The sequence below is a fragment of the Entelurus aequoreus genome, linkage group LG23 (genome assembly GCF_033978785.1).
Source record: "Entelurus aequoreus isolate RoL-2023_Sb linkage group LG23, RoL_Eaeq_v1.1, whole genome shotgun sequence".
In the NCBI taxonomy this organism is placed as follows: Eukaryota; Metazoa; Chordata; class Actinopteri; order Syngnathiformes; family Syngnathidae; genus Entelurus; species Entelurus aequoreus.
Genome location: NC_084753.1, coordinates 35,397,539 through 35,420,884, shown reverse-complemented (window position 1 = coordinate 35,420,884; position 23,346 = coordinate 35,397,539). Strand labels below are relative to the sequence as shown.

At 41.2% G+C, this 23,346-nt stretch overlaps 2 protein-coding genes across 2 annotated transcripts in view; both read left to right on the top strand.

Annotated features, from left to right (window-relative positions):
• syne2a (spectrin repeat containing, nuclear envelope 2a) lies at nt 1-17,427 on the top strand. Its single transcript, XM_062034540.1, has 15 exons — nt 1-153; nt 494-607; nt 1,434-1,571; nt 1,648-1,812; nt 5,904-6,016; nt 9,243-9,411; nt 9,583-9,679; nt 9,759-9,958; nt 10,040-10,204; nt 10,456-10,596; nt 12,114-12,215; nt 12,307-12,483; nt 14,827-14,985; nt 15,189-16,898; nt 17,329-17,427. The coding sequence occupies exons 1-15, from the start codon at nt 1-3 to the stop codon at nt 17,425-17,427; spliced, it is 3,702 nt and encodes a 1,233-aa protein (XP_061890524.1).
• A 38-nt stretch (nt 17,428-17,465) lies between these two features.
• The window catches only part of LOC133640784 (uncharacterized), a 76,446-nt gene continuing 70,565 nt past the window's right edge, over nt 17,466-23,346 (top strand). Inside the window, exons 1-2 of the mRNA XM_062034429.1 lie at nt 17,466-18,569; nt 18,686-18,817. Of these exons, the coding sequence (XP_061890413.1) occupies nt 17,529-18,569; nt 18,686-18,817 (1,173 nt within the window). The 5' untranslated portion in view covers nt 17,466-17,528. The remainder of the gene's footprint in view (nt 18,570-18,685; nt 18,818-23,346) is intronic.

The window sequence follows — 23,346 nt, the reverse complement described above, 5'->3', positions numbered from 1 at the left end:
ATGTTGACTCCTCCTCTGGATTCCTTCCTTCCTTCCTTCCTTCCTCACTCTGTCTCCTCACAGACGCAATATCTGACTCCTCCTAAAGCTCCTTCTCCTATCAGCCTTCCCGTGCACTACACGCCTGCTATCTCCACCTCACCACTGCGCCAGGTACATCCCATCATGCTTCACTTCCCTCTGCAGCTTTTATTGTCCCTGGTTGCGTGGTTGCTAATATGAGTGCTCATCCGTGATGTACAGTAGACCTGTTCGGATTTGGTGAATGCATCTACTGTACCTCCCAGGCTTTTTGCATAATCTTTCAAATTAATGTCGACACAAAAGTCAGCTCAGGTGGTCTTGGTCTAAGAACTAAACAGAGAAACTCAGCTGAAGGTCTATCAGCACACTTCAAGTCCTTGATTGGTTGCAAAGTGATGACAGATGGTCACTTTGCCTGGTATTTCCACATTCGAGACTGAGGCTGAACCAAAAGTCTTTTGCTTGCCAGGCGACACCAGACCGTAAGGCCCAGGAGGTGTCGTGTTGGCTGCTTCAGGCCTACGAAGAGCTGCTGGAGGGCTGGAACTCCACTGAGGACGAGACCTACTCGGAGCGTTACCAGGTATGTGTGCGGTCACCTTTTTCAAGGCACTACAGTGTTTCCCATAAACTGCCAAGATACCTGTGGCGGTGGGGGCTTGGCTATGGGCGTGGTCACCATGACATCATCAAGTAATTTGCATAATTTACTACAATGATATGATTTTCTCTAAAAAGGCTCAAAAAATGTATACTTACTAATTAATAATAACAGTTTTGTTTTAAACGTCCATCCATCCATCCATCCATCCATCCATCCATCCATCCATCCATCCATCCATCCATCCATTTTACAGTATAATTACAACACTTTATGTACATATTTATATACAGATTTGAACAATAAGTTATTCACTGAAATATATTTATTAATTGTGGTTCTTACAAAAAATATATCTTATAAAATATAAAAGCTAAAATGTCTCTTAAAGCTCTGCCCCTTTAGTTAGTGCATACTAAATAATTTAACTTTAGCCTACTACTACAACCATATTATTTGCCAGCAACATAAAGTGAAACAGAGGCAGAGGTGTCCTGCCACAGTCAGTAACAAATTAACAGAAAACAGTAGTGGTCAAATACAAATAAGGCAGCAAGAGAAGTATCCTACACTTCTCTTTTGTAAAGTAAATCTGAACAGCCTAAATGGGCATCTACATCAACTATATGATTTGCCTGAGAAGCTGGACAGGACAAAAAAAAAAAAAAAAATTTGTATTTTTTTTATTTGTGGCGGACGTATCTCTTTCGTGGTGGGCCGCCACAAATAAATGAATGTGTGGGAAACACTGCACTACTGCGGGACGTCAAGTGGCCGAGTGATTGATTTGCTTGTGCGCCTGTCTCAGGTGTTCCAGACCTTTCTGGTGTCTTTCAATGAGCAGCGACGTCCCATCATGCCTCTGCTGACCGCCATGAGACGAAGCTCCAAGCTGAGCGAGGAGCAGCGAGCCCTTCGGGAGGCGTGGGATGCCCTCACAGAAAAGGTTCGGTCTGCACCCATCTACCCACGCAGTTGGTTTTATATGGTTTTGACGTCACTGGCAACCCACCCTGCTACAGCTACGCGAGTACAAAATAGAGTTAGACGTGAGGCTGCCAGCCCCTCTGGACCTGGTGGCACGATGGCTTCTGAGAACCGAGGCTGTCCTGGCCGAGGAAGAGGGTGACCCCCTGGACCATGGCCGGGCTGCGGACGAAGCCAAGGAAAAACAGGAGCAACTCAAGGTGAATATTTTGGGATATTTTTACACCGCTGCCCTCATGATCCCATTGGGTTCTCCCAATGGCTGGTACCCGCAGGGGTTATGCTTTTTTTCCTGACAGATTGGACTGGACCTGGAGGGACACAAATGGACTCCAAATGTGCCTGTTTTTATTTACCTAGACGAGGGTTGTCCAAACTTTTTGACTTGGGGGCCGCATTGGGCTAAAAACTTTGTCCGACTGCGTGTGAAGTAACTATATATAGTTGTGCTCATAAGTTTACATACCCTGGGATAATTTATGATTTCTTGGCCATTCTTCAGAGAATATGAATGATAACACAAAAACCTTTCTTCCGCTCATGCTTAATGGTTGTGTGAAGCTATTTATTGGCAAACAACTGTGTTAACTCTTTTTAAATCAAAATGACAAAAGAAAGTACCCAAATGACCCTGATCAAAAGTTTACATACCCCAGTGACTTTGATCTGATAACATGCACAAACGTTGACACAAACAGGTTTGAATGGCTAATCAAGGTTCCAATCCTCACCTGTGACATGTTTGTTTGTAATCAATGTGTGTGTATAAAAGGTCAGTGAGTTTCCGGGCTTCTGACAGACCATTGCATCTTTCATCCAGTGCTGCACAGATGTTTCTGGATTCTGAGTCATGGGGAAGGCAAAATAATTGTCAAAGGGTCTGCGAGAAAAGGTAATTGAACTGCATAAAACAGGAAAGGGGTATACAAAGATATCCAAGGAATTGAGAATGCCAATCAGCAGTGTTCAAACGCTGATTAAGAAGTGGAAAATGAGGGATTCAGGTAGACCAGCAAAGATTTCAGCCACAACTGCCAGGAAAATTGATCGAGATGCAAAGAAAAATCCACAAATAACTTCAGCTGAAATACAGGACTCTGAAAAATTGTGGTGTGGCTGTTTCAAGATGCACAATAAGGAGGCACTTGGAAGAAAAATGGGCTGCATGGTCGAGTCACCCGAAGGGTCATTTGGGTACTTTCTTTTGTCATGTTGATTTAAAAAGAGTAAACAGTTGTTTGCCAATAAATAGCTTCACACAACCATTAAGCATGAGTGGAAGAAAAGTTTTTGTGTTATCATTCATATTCTCTGAAGAATGGCCAAGAAATTATAAATGATCCCAGGGTATGTAAACTTATGAGCATGACTGTATATGTATGTATGTATGTATGTATGTACAGTTGTGGTCAAAAGTTTACATACACTTGTAAAGAACATAATGTCATGGCTGTCTTGAGTTTCCAATCATTTCTACAACTCTTATTTTTTTGTGATAGAGTGATTGGAGCACATACTTGTTGGTCACAAAAAAACATTCATGAAGTTTGCTTCTTTTATGAATTTATTATGGGTCTACTGAAAATGTGAGCAAATGTGCTGGGTCAAAAGTATACATACAGCAATGTTAATATTTGCTTACATGTCCCTTGGCAAGTTTCACTGCAATAAGGTGCTTTTGGTAGCCATCTACAAGCTTCTGCTTGAAATTTTGACCACTCCTCTTGACAAAATTGGTGCAGTTCAGCTAAAATTGGATTACCTCCAAATTCTTCAGGACAACCTAAAACAGGGGCCGGGAACCTTTTTGGCTGAGAGAGCCATGAAAGCCAAATATTTTAAAATGCATTTCTGTGAGAGCCATATACAGTAATATTTTTTAACACTGAATACAACTAGATGCGTGCATTTTTAAGTAAGACCAACATTTTTAGAGTATAATAAGTCTCTTATTCTTTTTAATAACATTGTTATTCTGAAGCTAACCAATTATAAATAAAATACTTCTTACCATTAATGCGACTTCTTGAACAGGTGCGGTAGAAAACGGATGGATGGATTACAATGCATGAGAATGTTTTATATTTCGAACGTTATTTTTAACACTGTCATTACCAGCTGAATTATTCATTACTTATTGTGTTAAGCAATGCCAGCTAAGATTTATCTGAGAGCCAGATGCAGTCATCAAAAGAGCCACATCTGGCTCTAGAGCCATAGGTTCCCTACCCCTGACCTAAAATCATCAGCCCCGAGGTTGGGTCTTGGGCGCAGTTGGGTGTTCCAACAGGACAATGACCCCAAACACACGTCAAAAGTGGTAAAGAATGGCTAAATCAGGCTAGAATGAAGGTTTTAGAATGGCCTTCCCAAAGTCCTGACTTAAACGTGTGGACAATGCTGAAGAAACAAGTCCATGTTAGAAAACCAACAAATATCAACATTGCTGTATGTATACTTTTGACCCAGCAGGTTTGGTCACATTTTCAGTAGACCCATAATAAATTCATAAAAGAACCAAACTTCATGAATGTTTTTTGTGACCAACAAGTATGTGCTCCAATCACTCTATCACACAAAAATAAGATTTGTAGAAATTATTGAAACTCAAGACAGCCATGACATTATGTTCTTTACAAGTGTATGTAAACTTTTGACCATGACTGTATATATGTGTGTCTACATATTATTATGATGGATATCTAATTAATAAAAATGGATATAAAGAATACGTGAAAGGTTGACTCCTATATTGTTGACTTCCGTGACGACCCTCTTGAAGTTTTGTAATCAATCGGAAATATCAAGCATATCAAACATGGATACGTGTGGAGAGAGTGTAACATTGTTCCCATCATGCACTCGAATGGATTTTAATGGGTGTAATTTAGATTTTTTTTTTTATGGCGTTTGGACTTTTTTCATTATATCCACAATGTTCACTGAGCAAGTTGTGTTATCCCACACATTCATTTATTTGTGGCGGCCCGCCACGAAAGAATTACGTCCGCCACAAATAGATTTTTCGGCTTTTTTTTTTTTTTGTCCGGTCCAGCTTCTCAGGCAAATCATATAGTTGATATAGGCTGTTCAGATTTACTTTACAAAAGAGAAGTGTAGGATACTTCTCTTGTTGCCTTATTTGTATTTGACCACTACTGTTTTCTGTTTATTTGTTACTGACTGTGGCAGGACACCTCTGCCTCTGTTTCACTTTATGTTGCTGGTAAATAATATGGTTGTAGTAGTAGGCTAAAGTTAAATTATTTAGTATGCACTAATTAAAGGGGCAGAGCTTTAAGAGACATTTTAGCTTTTATATTTTTATAAGATATATTTTTTGTAAGAACCACAATTAATAAACATATTTCATAACTTATTGTTCAAATCTGTATATAAATATGTACATAAAGTGTTGTAATTATATTGTAAAATGGATGGATGGATGGATGGATGGACGTTTAAAACAAAACTGTTATTATTAATTAGTAAGTATACATTTTTTGAGCCTTTTTAGAGAAAATCTTATCATTGTAGTAAATTATGCAAATTACTCGATGGTGTCATGGTGACCACGCCCATAGCCACACCCCCACCGCCACAGGTATCTTGGCAGTTTATGGGAAACACTGTTGACCTTTATGTTAGTTGTATTTTTTTTGCACCTTGACTACGGAAGGTTGTTTGGATTGTGTCCTATCAGTAAATGTTGTGCTATTTCACAGTACTTACAGGGGTCGTTGATCTAATTTACTCACATTGTCCACAACATGGTAACAAATGTGTAGCATTCAGAGGCCGCCTGATATTTAAGATTAATTGGAACTCATGATGACTCGCGGGCCGTAGTTTGGACATCCCTGACCTAGACCAAACTGCTGAGAGGGTGACTGAGATTAGGGCTGCAACAACTAATCGATTAAATCGATTAAAATCGATTATAAAAATAGTTGGCGATTAATTTAGTCATCGATTTGTTGGATCTATGCTATACGCATGCGCAGAGGCAATTTTTTTATTTATTTAAAAAAAATATATATATATATATATATTTTTTTTTTATAAACCTTTATTTATAAACTGCAACATTTACAAACAGCTGAGAAACAATAACCAAAATAAGTATGTTGCCAGTATGCTGGTTTTTTTCAATAAAATACCGGAAAGGATAGAAATGTAGTTTGTCTCTTTTATCCGATTATTAATCGATTAATCGAAGTAATAATCGACAGATTAATCGATGATCAAATTTATCGTTAGTTGCAGCCCTAACTGAGATATATTGTTGCAGGTCTGCCAAGAGGAAATGCCCCAACAATTGAAGACTTTCCAGGCCTTCCTGAACCAGGATGTGTACGGAAACATGTTGGTCCCCGCTGAAAAGATAGAGGAGCTGAAGAGAAGGTGAGGATTGTTTACATTTAGTTAGAATAAAACAATGCTAAAGATGCATTTTGCAGCGTGCTCAAAATTAACAACCATAATAACCAGGGGCGAGCAAATGTTACAAACAGTGGTTCAATAGAACCGTAATAAATAGGGCTGTCAAACCATTAAAATATTTAATTGTAATCAATCGCATTTTGTTTATAGTTAACTCCAAATAAAATGCGACTAATTGTGGATAGATATAATTTTACATCATTAATAATTTCACCCTAGACAGATACTTTTCAAGTTTTAACTCTATGAATGGACAATTAATTTCCTTTAATTGAATTTGTTTTTTTTTGTTTTTTTGTTTTTTAATCATTATGCTCTTTTAAACAGCCCAACACAAAAAGGACAAACAAGCTTTTAATGACAATACAAATAATGCCGTCTTGCTACAATTTTTATTTTGTAGAAATACAGAATTTGTATTCCTGCTGTAGGAGCACTTGCATTCAGAGAAGGAGCTACACCATATTTAGATAGCAGTTTCACACAAATTGTGGATTGTTACGATCATGCTTTGATTGTCAAATATGTTTGGTAATGTAATCTGTGATCTTTCTACCTGAATAAATGCTTCTGATATTCTGTACATTACATATTGTACAAGTCAATAACCTGTCTTAACCTTCTCTGTTTATTATTGAAATGTAATATTGAGCCTGCTAATCATTCTGTAATTGAAGACTCAACCAGGACATGTTATAAAAGAACTTACTCAATATTTCAGCCAGCCAGAACTCCCCCCTCACACCCCCACCCCCACCTCCCATATTCCTCAGCTGACATACTAGCATTTCTTTCGGTGCAAATAGTTCAGAATAAAATTACAAAACATCTTTGACAAAGCATGATTGTAATGTAAGACATTTATATTTTGTTAATGGACCGTATTTTCCGCACTATAAGGCGCACCAGATTATAAGGCGCACCTTCAATAAATGGCCTATTTTAAAACTTTGTTCATAATAAAGGCACACCGCATTATAAGGCGCATAGAATAATGCTACAGTAGAGGCTGGGGTTACGTTATATATCCCGTAGTTGCGAGACCTGTTGTGGCTCAATATTGGTCCATATATAAGGCGCACTGGATTATAAGGCGCACTGTCAGCTTTTGAGAAAATTGGAGGTTTTTAGGTGCGCCTTATAGTGCGGAAAATACGGAAGTTAAACCGGATGCATAGCGTAGCGCTTTTATTTTGAAGCCGGAAAAGTTTCTGATTGGTTTGAGAAAGTGTCTTTATGTTTGGATGTTGGATAGACTGTTTGCAATAGAAAAGTCCCCCTTTCGACTTTCTGCACCTCAACCGTAATCTGAACACGGAAGTGAAGCTCCACCCACCTCTGAATGATGCGTGCAGCAGGCGTTTATTGCAGGGATGTCGTCTCTTCTCACGGCAAAAAATGTATTTTCTTGTCAGTAGAACAACTTGCCATGGCTTTGAAGCTGATATTTCCATAATGTACACTTTTCTTTGTCCATTTGTGCTCGCTTGTGGCTCATCAGTAATGAGTGAGCTTCAGCCAAGTTTCCCCCGCTACGGCACGGCCCAAGGGTCAAAAAGGATGCGTGTGTGTTAATCACCCGTTAAAGGCCTACTGAAATGAATTTTTTTAAATTTAAACGGGGATAGCAGATCCATTCTATGTGTCATACTTGATAATTTCGCGATATTGCCATATTTTTGCTGAAAGGATTTAGTAGAGAACATCGACGATAAAGTTCGCAACTTTTGGTCGCTGATAAAAAAAGCCTTGCCTGTACCGGAAGTAGCGTGACGTCACAGGTTGAAAGGCTCCTAACATTTCCCCATTGTTTACACCAGCAGCGAGAGCGATTCGGACCGAGAAAGCGACGATTACCCCATTAATTTGAGCCAGGATGAAAGATTTGTGGATGAGGAACGTGAGAGTGAAGGACTAGAGTGCAGTGCAGGACGCATGTTTTTTCGCTCTGACCGTAACTTAGGTACAAGCTGGCTCATTGGATTCCACACTTTCTCCTTTTTCTATTGTGGATCACGGATTTGTATTTTAAACCACCTCGGATACTATATCCTCTTGAAAATGAGAGTCGAGAACGCAAAATGGACATTCACAGTGACTTTTATCTCCACGACAATACATCGGCGAAACACTTTAGCTACGGAGCTAACGTGATAGCATCGTGCTTAAATGCAGATAGAAACAAAATAAATAAACCCCTGACTGGAAGGATGGACAGAAAATCAACAATACTATTAAACCATGGACATGTAACTACACGGTTAATGCTTTCCAGCTTGGCGAAGCTTAACAATGCTGTTGCTAACGACGCCATTGAAGCTAACTTAGCAACGGGACCTCACAGAGCTATGATAAAAACATTAGCGCTCCACCTACGCCAGCCAGCCCTCATCTGCTCATCAACACCCGTGCTCACCTGCGTTCCAGCGATCGACGGAAGGACGAAGGACTTAACAATCATCCGTGCGGTCGGCGGCTAGCGTCGGATAGCGCGTCTGCTATCCAAGTCAAAGTCCTCCTGGTTGTGTTGCTGCAGCCAGCCGCTAATACACCGATCCCACCTACAGCTTTCTTCTTTGCAGTCTCCATTGTTCATTAAACAAATTGCAAAAGATTCACCAACACAGATGTCCAGAATACTCTGGAATTTTGAGATGAAAACAGAGCTTTTTTGTATTGGATTCAATGGTGTCCGAATACTTCCGTTTAATTATTAACGTCACGTGCATACGTCATCATACATAGACGTTTTCAACCGGAAGTTTAGCGGGAAATTTAAAATTGCACTTTATAAGTTAACCCGGCCGTATTTGCATGTGTTGCAATGTTAAGATTTCATCATTGATATATAAACTATCAGACTGCGTGGTCGGTAGTAGTGGCTTTCAGTAGGCCTTTAAAAAAAATGAGTGCCGTTATTAAAACAGCCCTGGTAGTAAATAATAAATACATGTATTTGTCACAATTTGAGGTTAAACTTTGTAAAAAAATAAATAAAAAAATGTTGTTTGACCCAAATAAAAAGATTGCAGCTCAGCTGTCAAACACTGCCGCCTGACGTTAAAATAAAAATATGTACGAGAAGGAAATGGTTAAAAAATAGATTTTACGGTTTTTGTATTGCTGTTGAGTGAAATCATATTGGTATCCAAACACTGCTTTTGTGAGATAAAATGGGTGTATGCAGATTCACCGGTGTAAGAGTGAGCGCTAAGTACCATGGGATCAAGCTGGAGTACCTTGAGCACCGTCACACTGTTTTGGATTTGCTGGGGCAGATCTGGACCAAAGTCCGTTTATGGAAGAGGCCTTATCTCTCTCCAGAGGCAATCAGAGTGCTGCTGCAGGAATGGAATGTGAGTTGTCTTCCTTGTTCACATCAGACATTTTTACATTTGCGATTCTTAAACGCTGACCGTTGGGTTGGCCATCCTCTATATTGTCGTGGTTACGTAGCTACAGGATGCTACCGCTGTACGGAAACTGTCGAATAGGAAATAATTGTGCTTTGAATATGTTTGAAACAGGACCTAGTAAACAATCGAGAGATACCTTCTACGTTGGAAGCAGCCCTTCGTAAGTTGAAGCAGGTTGCTGAGAAATACTCAAGCAAGTCTGCCCTCGGTATGTCTCCTGTTCCTACATTCCTCAGTTATGATTGTCGAGCTAACAAAGGCAGGACTAATGGTTTCATGCGTTGCAGCTGCCGACTACCCCCAAGTTTGTCAACAAGTGACGCAGATAGAGGAGGACACGGCAGCAGCTCTGGTGGAGGTGACGTCGGCCAAAAGCGCCTTGGAACGGGTGCTGACCGCCTGGGACTCTTATAGTGATGGGATCAGCTCCATGGAGGCGTGGCTCGAGCAGAGCTTAGCCGGACAGAGTTACGGTCCCCAGCCAAAGGTTTTTAAATTGCGGGGCAGTCCGAACTGATGGGAATGGACTTTCTGTCAACTTTTTCGTCTCTTTTACACTTGAACGAAGGTGACATCCGAGTCCTTGGCTGAGTGGGGGTCCCGACTAGCTCACCTGAGCGAGGTGGCAAACTTTTTGATGGAGTCGACTGACCCACAGAGTAGCAAGAGCCTGGCGGGGGAGCTGCAAAAACTCAAGATGAACTGGGAAAAATTCAACCAAAGAAACACTTTGGTAGGTTTGTATTGAAAGGCAGTATTTAATGTAAAGGTGTGTAGGTCATTCGATTTGACTTTGTTTGGAACAAGGCTTTGCTCATCATAATTATTCCTGCGAGTAACGTCTTCATCGGAGCCTAACATACACGCCTTGAACTTGTGACCTCATTGTTGTCACATGTTGCATGACACAAACATTTACCAGTAAAACTCTTCCGCTAAGTTGGTTCTCCTCAAGTGAAGATCATTTTGGTGTGTTTTTTCCAGGACAGCACAGACAAGTGCAATGTTGATATTGAGACCAGACCTCAAGACCTTCAGGCTCTGGTCGAGGAGGCGAGTCTTCTTCTCAAAGAGCCTGTAGAGACAATGGCGGGTCCTTTACGCATCTATAGAAAAAGAATACAGGTGAGATAAGGCATTGACAAAGTTGTGTAGCCTACATGGAAACCACTGTCCATTTTCAGGATGGTCACCATGGTTAAAGGCCTACTGAAATGATTTTTTTTCATTTAAACGGGGATAGCAGATCCATTCTATGTGTCATACTTGATCATTTCGTGATATTGCCATATTTTTGCTAAAAGGATTTAGTATACAACGACGACGATAAAGTTTGCAACTTTTGGTCGCTGATAAAAAAAAAGCCTTGCCTGTACCGGAAGTAGCGTGACGACACCGGAGGAAGGGCTGCTCACATTTTCCTATTGTTTACACCAGCAGCGAGAGAAATTCGGACCGAGAAAGCGACGATTACCCCATTAGTTTGAGCAGGATGAAAGATTTGTGGATGAGGAACGTGAAAGTGAAGGACTAGAGTGCAGTGCAGAACGTATCTTTTTTCGCTCTGACCATAACTTAGGTACAAGGGCTCATTGGATTCCACACTCTCTCCTTTTTCTATTGTGGATCACGGATTTGTATTTTAAACCACCTCGGATACTATATCCTCTTGAAAATGAGAGTCGAGAACGCGAAATGGACATTCACAGTGACTATTATCTCCACGACAATACATCGGTGAAGCACTTTAGCTACGGAGCTAACGTGATAGCATCGGGCTTAACTGCATATAGAAACAAAACAGATAAGTCCCTGACTGGAAGGATAGACAGAAGATCAACAATACTACCAAACTCTGGACATGTAACTACACGGTTAATGCTTTCCAGTTTGGCGAAGCTTAGCAATGCTGTTGGTAACGACGCCATTGAAGCTAACTTAGCTACGGAACCTCGACAGAGCTATGCTAAAAACATTAGCTCTGCACCTACGCCAGCTCTCATCTTCTCATCACGACCCGTGCTCACCTGCGTTCCAGCGATCGACGGTACGACGAAGGACTTCACCCGTTCACCGATGCGGTCGGCGGCCCGGAGACGGAGGAAGTCAAGGTGAGGTCCGCGGCTAGCGCGTCTGCTATCCATCTCAAAGTCCTCCTGGTTGTGTTGCTGTAGTCCGCCGCTAATACACCGATCCCACCTACAACTTTCTTCTTTGCAGTCTCCATTGTTCATTAAACAAATTGCAAAAGATTCACCAACACAGATGTCCAGAATACTGTGGAATTTTGAGATGAAAACAGAGCTTTTTGTATTGGATTCAATGGTCTCCGAATAATTCCGCTTCAACCGTTGACGTCACGCGCAAACATCATCATATCGAAATGTTTTCAGCCGGAAGTTTGCCGGGAAATTTAAAATTGCACTTTATAAGTTAACCCGGCCGTATTGGCATGTGTTGCAATGTTAAGATTTCATCATTGATATATAAACTATCAGACTGCGTGGTCGGTAGTAGTGGCTTTCAGTAGGCCTTTAAGACAATAATATTAAAACATAAATATATATTTGACAACCATTGTTTATCCGGTAGCCAGTAAGGAACAATTTATTCTGAAGAACTGCTTGTGTTTTATCCTTCAGTTCATGCTGAGGAAGATAAAGGAAGTGGATCTGGAATCTCTTGATTCATCTTCAGAAGGACCATCAGATGAATTAAAGAAACTAAAGATGACCATGCTTGAAGTACATTTACAGACCTAACAATTATTTTCTATATTACTATCATCAGAGATGCTAATGAGGCGATGCATGTTACTGTCCATGTTTAAAACAGGCAAAACAAACTCTGTGCGAAGCAGAGAAGGTGTGTGCCGATTTGCAGCACAGTGTTTCAGGTCTTGACAGTCGCCTCGCTGAGCTTCTGCACTGGGAGACTGAGACCAGGGATCTATACCAGCTGCTGAAGGCCTCAGAGCTACGGCAGCAAAGAGGCCAAGATCCAAGAGCTAAGGTGAGATGAATCTCTGAGGAGGAGGCTACGTCCACTGTGCAGCAAAAATCACCTGGTCTGTAGATACTGCACAGGGTTTCCGCGGATCATTGAAAAGTATTAAGTCATTAAATGGATTTTGAGAAATTTAAGGTCTTGAATGGCCTTAAAAAGCATTAAACTCGATGTCCAGAGTCATTACATTTTTGTAGGGCTAGGCGCTTAGAATGAGAGTGCAGCGTGCCAGCTACTGAGCTAAAAGCCTGAGTGAGGTTTACCAACGTACACATGGCCCAGCCACACTGGTTGGTATCCCTTACATAGGCCTATACAATTGATTGAAAAAACATTATTTGTTTATAAACATTTAGTACAATGTGATGATTGACAGGCGGAACCTTCGATTGGCTATTGTCTACGGCCAGTGCAGGAAGTCCGAACAATGGATGCTTGGAATGTTACATCTTGTGAATGTGCTCATGCTCTGGCAAAAAGGAATATGTGTTGGGACAAGGGGAAATGCAAATATTACCAAATGAGGCAGGCTAGCTTACTTTTCAAAACTTGTTTGAAACTTGTCAATTGTGAACCCAGAGAGGTATTCTGAAGCGTGTGCAAAAAGACCTCCAAACTTTGCTCAGTGGGGATTAATGCGGTGAAATCATGCATGCTATTAGCTCATCACAAGTCTGCTATTAAAGACCTACTGAAATGATTTTTTTTTAATTCAAACGGGGATAGCAGATCCATTCTATGTGTCATACTTGATCATTTTGCGATATTGCCATATTTTTGCTGAAAGGATTTAGTAGAGAACATCGACGATAACGTTCGCAACTTTTGGTCGCTGATAAAAAAAGCCTTGCCTGTACCGGAAGTAGCGTGACGTCGCAGGTTGAAGGGCTCCTCACATTTCCCCATTGTTTACACCAGCAGCGAGAGCGATCCGGAAGGAGAAAGCGACGATTACCCCATTAATTTGAGCGAGGATGAAACGTGAGAGTGAGGGACTAGAGTGCAGTGCAGGATGTATCTTTTTTCGCTCTGACCGTAACTTAGGTAAAAGGGCTGATTGGATTCCACACGTTCTCCTTTTTCTATTGTGGATCACGGATTTGTATTTTAAACCACCTCGGATACTATATCCTCTTGAAAATGAGAGTCGAGAACGCGAAATGGACATTCACAGTGACTTTTATCTCCACGACAATACATCGGTGAAGCACTTTAGCTATGGAGCTAACGTGATAGCATCGTGCTTAAATGCAGATAGAAACAAAAAAAATAAGCCCCTGATTGGAAGGATAGACAGCAGACCAACAATACTACTATCAGGAGACACCGAACCAACCACTGGACCTACAACTACACGGTTAATGCTGTGCCGCCTGTCGAAGCCTAGCAATGCTGTTGCTATGATAAAAACATTAGCGCTCCACCTACGCCAGCCCTCATCTGCTCATCAACACCCGTGCTCACCTGCGTTCCAGCGATCGACGGCGCGACGAAGGACTTCACCCGATCATCGATGCGGTCGGCGGCTAGCGTCGGATAGCGCGTCTGCTATCCTCAAAGTCCTCCTGGTTGTGTTGCTGCAGCCAGCCGCTAATACACCGATCCCACCTACAGCTTTCTTCTTTGCAGTCTCCATTGTTCATTAAACAAATTGCAAAAGATTCACCAACAGAGATGTCCAGAACACTGTGGAATTTTGCGATGAAAACAGAGCTGTTTGTATTGAGATACAATGTGTCCGAATACTTCCGTTTCAACCATTGACGTCACGTGCAAACGTCATCATACATAGACGTTTTCAACCGGAAGTTTTGCGGGAAATTTAAAATTGCACTTTATAAGTTAACCCGGCCGTATTGGCATGTGTTGCAATGTTAAGATTTCATCATTGATATATAAACTATCAGACTGCGTGGTCGGTAGTAGTGGCTTTCAGTAGGCCTTTAAAAACTGGCAGCAGTTAACGGTGCTAAATTTCTTTGCTGTGGCCAACAAAGCAACTTCTGGCAGCTGCTGGTACCACTACAGAAAAATAAATAAATACAAATAATTCTCAGATTAAACAGTTTTGTGAGCAAATTCTAATCCACTGGAGAGTAACAGTTAATGTAAACTTTCCAATTATTCAACATTATCATTGTCAAATCTTACAATTCTGTCTCTACAGACAACTGTAAGCTTTTGAATATATATATATATTAGTATATAATAAATACCTGCAGTAGGACATGGGCATTAAATGTACTTCTAGTTGCATTAAAAAGGCATTAAAAATCATTAAATTGGATTTGCTAATACCTACCAAAAAAACAACTGTAATAGTCATGCGGTGCCGTTCTTTTCTTTAAGGTCGCAATATCACGTGGGCTCCAGCTGGAAGGTCAGGTGGTGACAGAGGAGCAGGACCTTCAGGTCTTGATAAAGACACATCAGAAGAACTCTCCCATCCAATGTCTTCAAGCTTCCACCATACAGGGCCGTGTGCGAGCAACTGTGGCTCACTCACAAGTAAGTAGTCTTTTTGATGTTCGCGTATTTCATTTTGAGCTTCTCGGAAGTTAAAAGACTGCAAGGTAGTTAAACATTCAATGCTAAAAAGAAATTGTGAGTCAAAAGGATGTGTCTTTAGGAGTCCAGGGTTCCCAGTCATTGGCTATCTTACATTCATTTGTTGTTTTCATGTTTGGTAATTTGTATGTCTTGAATTTCAGGAGGTGGTAGGACTGCTAAGTAGCCTGGGGGCTCGAAGGGACAGAAGCAGGAGCCCTACAGGAGGGCCTCCATCCAAAGTCTTTATTCAGGCCAAAACCAAGCCTCATCATCTAAGACAGCTGGGCACTGGTCCACCAACACAGGAGTGTACTACCTTGTCAGAATTTCATCCATCTCAAAAAGCGTTTGTGCCAAAGATAGTGGTGCAGGAATACAGAGAAGATACAATAGGTTTACCCCCAGTGTCTTATAGTTCTGCACAAGAAGAGATGCAGACTAGCCCGACACAAGCAGAAGGCCAAACTCAGGCCTGGGCAGTGATGACGGAACAAGAGCAGACTGCAGAGAACACATGGATACAGCAGCAACAGCTTAACAGAGCAGAAGCACAAGACCCAAAGTATTACCAAGCCCAAGCAGAGGTACTAAAAGAAAAAGAGAACACAAAGAAAGAGACACAGATTCATAAAGATGGGGAGCAGCAACTGGAGGAGATGGAAGGTTATAAAGAGGACCAGTCTGTGCTAATGCATGTAGAGGTTGAAAGAAAACTCACGCAGACAACTGCAGTGCATGAGCTGACGTCACCAGTAAAGAAACCTCTTAAATCACAAGAACTTCAATGCAAAAAGGCCCGGGGCTTGAAGAACCGACCATGGCTTAAAAAAACAGGAGAACACGATATTCAAAGTCCAAACAAAGATTCTGCCCAAAAAATAGTTCAGGCTACACAGCCACAGAAGAATAAAGACATGATAGGATCCACTGAAGTTGTTCATCACCATACAGTAACCTCCAGGACACAGCCTGAGACCCAAGACAAGTCTGCTGGTCAGTCAACCAAACGGAAAAAACTAAAAGAACAGCAGCAGAAACAACAAATGCCGATTGTAGTAGCGCAGCCAGAAGAAGGCACAAGGAATAAGTCAAAGGCAGTAGAACTGCCACTTCAGCAAGCAAACGTCAAAAGTCAGCCCTCAGCAGAAATGATGGCTCAGTCACAGGTTCAGCCCCAGCCTCTAGCACACAGCCAAGTTATAGCTCAAGGGCTAACCTGGGCGCAAGTTAGCCCTTTATCTCCTATTCAGGCTCCTCTGCAGGACAACATTCTACCACCTGTGCCTTCCCATATTCAGCTTCGTAGTCATCCACAGTCCTGGTCCCCCGTCAGGCCGCCGTCCCCTAAGCCACCAGCGCAGGCACAAAGTCCGACCCACGTAATCACTCATGCACAAGTCTCTCAAGAGACAATATTCCAGATGCAAAGACACCCTCAGTTAACTCAGCCTGAAAACCAAACAATGCTTCAACCTCAAAGCCATTCTCCTCTAGAGACTCAGACTCAAATCTATGCAGCTCAGCCTCAAACCAGTCTTGCATCCATGGCTCGTGCTCAAACCCACCCCTTGTCAAAAACACAGCCTGTGACCCAGTCCCAAGTCAAACCTCAAACCGTGGCCAAGATTCAACAAAATGTTCAGCCCAAGACCCAGATTCAGGCCCCTGTCCATGCAAAGACTAAACCCCAAATCAGTCTTGGGTCTACGGCTCATGAGCAAACACAATTTCAGCAAATGACACAACCTCAAAAATTCGCTAAGCCAATGATTAAACCTCAAGCTAAGCCAGAGCCCATAACAGTGGTTCAAACCCATCCTCTGTCCAAAGCCCAATCTCAAAGCTGTGTTTACGCCGGGACCCAATCACATGTAAAAACGGAGACTGTGGACGAGATCCAACCCGAGTCTTTCACACTTACTCATGTTCAATCTACAGAACAGTTTCAAACACTTCCCCTTTTGAAAATTCAGCCAAGTCTTACACAACCTTTGACTCAACAATATCCTCAAGGTCAACCAATATTTCAGCCTCAAGGACATCCTTTGACTCAATATCATGCACACTCTCAGTCAGCAGTCCAACACCAAGGCCATATTGCCCCGGGCCACCTAGCCACTTGGACCGATGTTAGCAGCTCTTCCTCAAAGTCGATGACACACCCACAAACTCCAGTGCAGCCAGTGGTTTACCTTCAAAATTACTCCAATGCTCAGCAGTGGGCTGCGAGGCAGGAGCCACAAAATAGTGACATTGTCCGGCAAATGCATCACATTCCTCAACCTTTCACTCTGCAAACAGGTCAAGCTCCACAGTTTCAGGCTTCACAAGCACCGCAAGGGCCTCAAGGTGGTCATCCACAAAGACCTCAAATGGGTCCCACAGGGTATTCTAACATGATACAATCATATAATCAGTCTCAGATGCAGATACACTCGCAACCTCAACCCCAGACTCAAACCTTGTCCCAAATAAGGCCCCAAAATCAACAACTGTCACAGATGCCAGTGTATGATGTGACTCTAATGCAGACACAACATGGCCAGAGTGAGCAACCAATGTGGATGCAGGTACAACATTTACAATCCCACTCTTCTTATCCCCAGGCTCAGCAATATCCATCACCTGAGCATGTTAATGTCCGCGCTCAAATACCACAACAACTACAACAAACTAATGTAGTGTATCCTCCACAGCCTCACCTTCAACCTCGTCTACAGGCCCAATCCCAACCTCACATTCAGACACAAGCACATATGCAGCCACAGTTTCCCCTTGCCCAGCTTAATCCTCAGTTTCCTCCACAATTCAGATCAATAGTTCCAACACCAAGCCAACCCCAGACTCAATCACTGTCGCAATGTATGCCCGAACCACAGCTCGCACAACAATCTAAAGTTCAGCCATCCCTCCAACCCAAACCTCAGTTTCTGCCCTTATATAAACCTGAACTGCAGTTGGTTCATCAAGCCATTGTCCAGCCTACCACTCAAACCAACGCTAAATCAGTGCCACAATGTAAACCTGAACCCCAGATAGCCCAATCACTACCTGAGTATATACCTGAATCCCAGCTGGCTCATCAGGCTAAATATGTATCACCAACACAAAGCAGTGTTGGATCAATGCCACAACCTTCACCTGAACTCCAGTCACCACAACTCAAGATTCAGTCACCAATCAAACCAGCTACACAATTACAACAAAAGGTCCAAAAATCACCTGAACCCATGTCTCATCTGCAGCCACAACCTCCAATTCAATCTGCTCCTCAATTCACTCAAAAGCCAACCCATTCAATCATCCATTCCCAGGTGTGTGTTTTGCCTCACTCCCAGGCAGAATCACCAGACCTCTGCTTGACACCACCTGTCCTTTCTCAAGCACCTCCCCAAGCCTATTCTGAGGCCTATGCTAAGGCCCAGGCTTTGGCTAGAAACGGTTTTGAGGAGGCTAAGCACTGCCTCCAGGGGCACATCCTGGAGGCCATCACTATCTTCAAAGATAAATGCATACCAGATGGACAGGCATCAGCGACAGATGTAAGTAGTTATGTTTTTTTTAATATATATAGCTCGATGAGGGTCAGTCTTTCACAGCATAACAGAATAAACAATGCTTTCCTTTCCGGTTGAACAAATATACAACCCATTTTTAGACTCTGAAAACCCTGGATCCAGAGTTACTGGAGGAATTCCTAAGAGCAGCAAAGGGCATGGAAGCCTTCTGTACACCTTCCCAGCTCAAAGACATGGAAACCTTCACTCAGTCTGTCAGGTCTCAGTGGGAGGTAGGAACTTGCTTCAGAATGCAATTATTGTACAGCTCTAAGTAGCATTTTATGATTTGCTTCATTCAAAACCATGCACTAAGTAGAAGTAAAGTATGTTCTAACTTGCAAAGCAAGTAGAGATGGATACCTTTCACATTTGAACCAATTCGGTACCAATTCCCAGCACCTGGAAATCGATAGCGGTACCATGGTACACATTTTAATTATTTAACATTTAACAATGACCTGATTATACCTGTGCTGCCCATTTGTCACCTCGTCCAAAAGGTTAGTTCAGTGCGAACAAATCAGAGCTGGGCCGGGGTACTTGATTTAAACCCTGCGCTATCGAGCGAAAAAGCCCGGAATTTTAGCTCGGGAGTCAGCAAATTCGCACCCCTCTTGGAGTCGTAGGGAAAACTCAACGATAGAGGGAGAGTACACCACTTTGTCTCTCTTTTCCTGTTCTTAGTGCTTTGCTGCTACACGTCAGAGTAAAAATGCGCACCTGGCTTGCACTCTGTTGACAAGTGACTGATAACGTTGGTGGATGGTTTAAGACGATTTTACCCTGAATACACTTGGGGACAATATCGTCGATCCACTTGTGTATTTGCACGTAACAAAGTGAAATGTGACAGCGAAAATATTTAAAGGGGGGCATTACATTTTTTCAGGGGGACCCCTGCCAAAAATTGAATTCCCGCCGCGGGAGCATGCACGCTTGTTAAAGATGCACTGCTGGGGCTTTGTCTGTCCACAACTGTACATGTAAGACAACAACTTAGATACGTGGTTATTGTAAGGCTTTGTTTTAAATTATTTCAGCCTTTACTGTTTTGGACAATTTGTTGGCCATTTCGATAATGAGATTGTAAAGGACTGGTATTGATCTGATGTTGTGCTAAAACCTCTTCCTTGTTTAGAAACTACATACAATAATAACTGTTTTTTTGTTCATGCGCGCACATAATCAAATATTAATAAAGTGTTTGGATATATTTATTAAATCAATGTATTCCTCGTTGCCAAAAAGGGATTCAAAGTAATATTTGGAATTGACATACGTCACCTGTGCTTAAATTACTAGAATACCCTTAGGAGAGACACAGATCAGATGTGTCAATATCAAAATATTACTTTGAATCACTTTTTGGCAAACACAAAGTTGTTGTTGGGGGTTGATTTCAGCTATTAAAAGTGTACTTCGACTAATTCTCATACACGTACAGTGTTTCCCATAAACTGCCAAGATACCTGTGGCAGTGGGGGTGTGACTATGGGCGTGGCTATGGGCGTGGTCACCATGACATCATTGACTCATTTGCATAATTTACTACAATGATGATTTTCTCTAAAAAGGCTCAAAAAAATGTATACTTACTAATTAATAATAACAGTTTTGTTCTAAACATCCATCCATCCATCCATTTTACAATATAATTACAACACTTTATGTACATATTTATATACAGATTTGAACAATTAGTTATTCACTGAAATATATTTATTAATTGTGGTTATTACAAAAAATATATCTTATAAAAATATAAAAGCTAAAATGTCTCTTAAAGCTCTGCCCCTTTAATTAGTGCATACTAAATAACTTAACTTTAGCCTACTACTAAAACCATATTATTTACCAGTAACATAAAGTGAAACAGAGGCAGAGGTGTCCTGCCACAGTCAGTAACAAATAAACAGAAAACAGTAGTGGTGGTAGATAGACACAAAGCTTCATCAAACATCTGATCCACTGAACAAAGAGCTCCAAAAATCTTGATCCTACACTTCTCTTTTGTAAAGTAAATCTGAACAGCCGATATGGGCATCTACATCAACTATATGATTTGCCTGAGAAGCTGGACAGGACAAAAAAAACAAAAAAAAAATTGTGGCGGTGTTAATTCTTTCGTTGCGGGCCGCCACAAATAAATGAATGTGTGGGAAACACTGACGTAAGTGTAATCTAATAAATTATGCACAGATGAGCTGTGTCAATATCAAAGTATTATGTTGAATCACTCTTTTGCAACCAATAAAACATTAATTAAATGAATACATCCAAACACTTTATTAATAGTCATTATGTGCATGAACAGAGAACAGTTACTATTGTATGTAGATTCTAAACACATTAACATCGGATCAATGACAGTCCTTTCCAATCGTATTATAGAAATGGCCAACTCTTTCATTTATCGAACACAAAGAAGGCTTAAATAATTTCAAGGATTCAAGGAGCTTTGGACTGAGGTCAACTACTAAAGAAAAACAGTAATAAATAGGCAATAAACATAAGGCACTTAACAAAAGGTAGGACTGAGATTAGCCGGCTAAGAACGCTGTGTAGAATGAAGTAGATGTGTTTAAATTGCACGTTTTGATTAATATGTTTATGTGCAGTCAGTGTGGGAAGGAGAGGGAGGAGAAAAGAAGAGGAAAGGGAGACTATGGAGCACATTCAGCAGTCTGACAGCTTCAGGGAAGAAGCTGTCTCTTAGCCTGGTGGTTTTACTCCTTAAGATCCGCAGCCCATTGCCTGAGGGGAGGGGTTGAAAGAGTTTGTGTGCAGGGTGAGTGGAGTCATGATGCGGAGGACCCTCCCCCTGCATCTTTGTGTGTAAAGTTCTGAGGTTCAAACCCACATCATTACAATATCCACAAATAAAAGTGTTTGTCTTACATGTAGTAATCAGTTGTGGACAGACGAATCCCCAGCAATGCAGATCGTTGTGTAGTTGTCACGATCATTGACTTGCCTGCTGATGGCATCATAGCAGTAAAAATAAATGCGTCCTCTTCACTCTACCCCAGTTGTACACATATTACAATGTGCAACATGTTAAAGCCACTCATTTTGGTTTTGGTTTGGCGGTGACTTCATCCCTCAAAGAAAAGCAACTGACTGGCTGTCTTTCCTAACTAATCGCCACACCGCTCTTTCTGAGCGTGCCGTTAAAGAGTTGTATTGCGAACTTGTTCCACCCATCAACAAGAATGATTAGATTTAGTTTCTGACAACAATTTTGTTTCGTTTTCATACGTAAACAATCATGTCAGTTAATTTTGTTATGGTCTTAGTCGAAGTGCCTGTGTTTTGATTAAAGCTCCAATGTAAATAAACCAACCCCAAATAAAATAAACAGCTTCCAGCCCAGGGCGGGCATGGCTGACTCAGTGGGCGGGCGCGGCCCATGACGCCAGGACTGATTTTATTACATTTTTTACGCCCCCTGCCCTTGGGTTGATTAGTTAGTAAGTTAGCTCGTTAGTTAACAACATAACTCAATATCAATATAATTTCTACTACGTTGCCATACATTGTTAGGAGCCTCAACTACTATGTGTGTGTTCATACTAGCGTCCCGCCTCCACCCACAGACACAAAGAGAGCAGATGGCTGATAAGAGGCTTCGCTACGTTTCTTTCATTCCGCTATATACAGCTCAAAAAGTTACAAGCCCATTTTGATTAAACTTTCAAGAAATTTCAGACACGTGATAAGCAACAAGTGCTTACGTTTTGCGGATGATCCGGATGACGGTCTAGATTCAAGGTGTTGTTGTTTTTGAAGGACCTAGTAGATGTCTGCACTCTCCTTGTGCTTTTCCAGTTGTATCTTGTTTACTTACACTTCTGAGTTACATTAGCAAGAATGCATTCAACTCAATTTTTCCTAGGTGTGTTGCAGTCGTCAGGAAGTAGTATTTGCCATCAAGTTGAATATGCTGGTATTGTCTTTTTATGAGCCTACAAAGTGTTTGTACTTTAAGTATAGTACTTTTTACACAACAGCTGTTAGATTGTAACATGCATCCTAGTTTTAGTTTTTCGATACCAAATGTTGGATATGCCGCGTAAAATCACTAATGCTAATTAGTATTTTGAAAAGCCTTACTTTTGAGCGTTTGTTTTGCGAAGCATGCTTGCTTGGTTTACAGTACATGGAAAGTTGCAACTTCATCTAGAGCAGGGGTGTCCAAAGTGTGGCCCGGGGGCCATTTGCGGCCCGCAGCTAATGTTTTACCGGCCCGCGGCACATCATTCTAAAAATACTAAAGAAATGTTTAAAAAACATTAAAAAGTGGAATAAAAGAGCAAATAGGTGAAACGCAATGAGAAAAACTTGCAATGTTGACTCTAATAACACAATTTGTTTTACAATTTCTCACAAAATAATAATGAATCAAAATCAATGTTGCTATGAATAATTGACCGCTTTAAGGACAAAAAGGACATACAAAACATGAAAAAAATAAAAAATATATTTTTTAAATTATTATATAAATTGTTATTATAAACATACTAAGATAATTACACTATATATTATCTGAAGCTGATAGAGATATTTAAGCGTTGAATGTAAACATGAGTGGGGCACTTTTGGATCCATAAGAATTTAGTGGAAATAAAAAACACCTGTCTTTGCTAAAAAAAATAAAAATAATTATTAATAATTATTATTATTAAAAATAATTATTAATTATTGACCTAGTTAGGGATCCAATTACTTCACATCAAATATTCCACTTTGAAAATCTTTT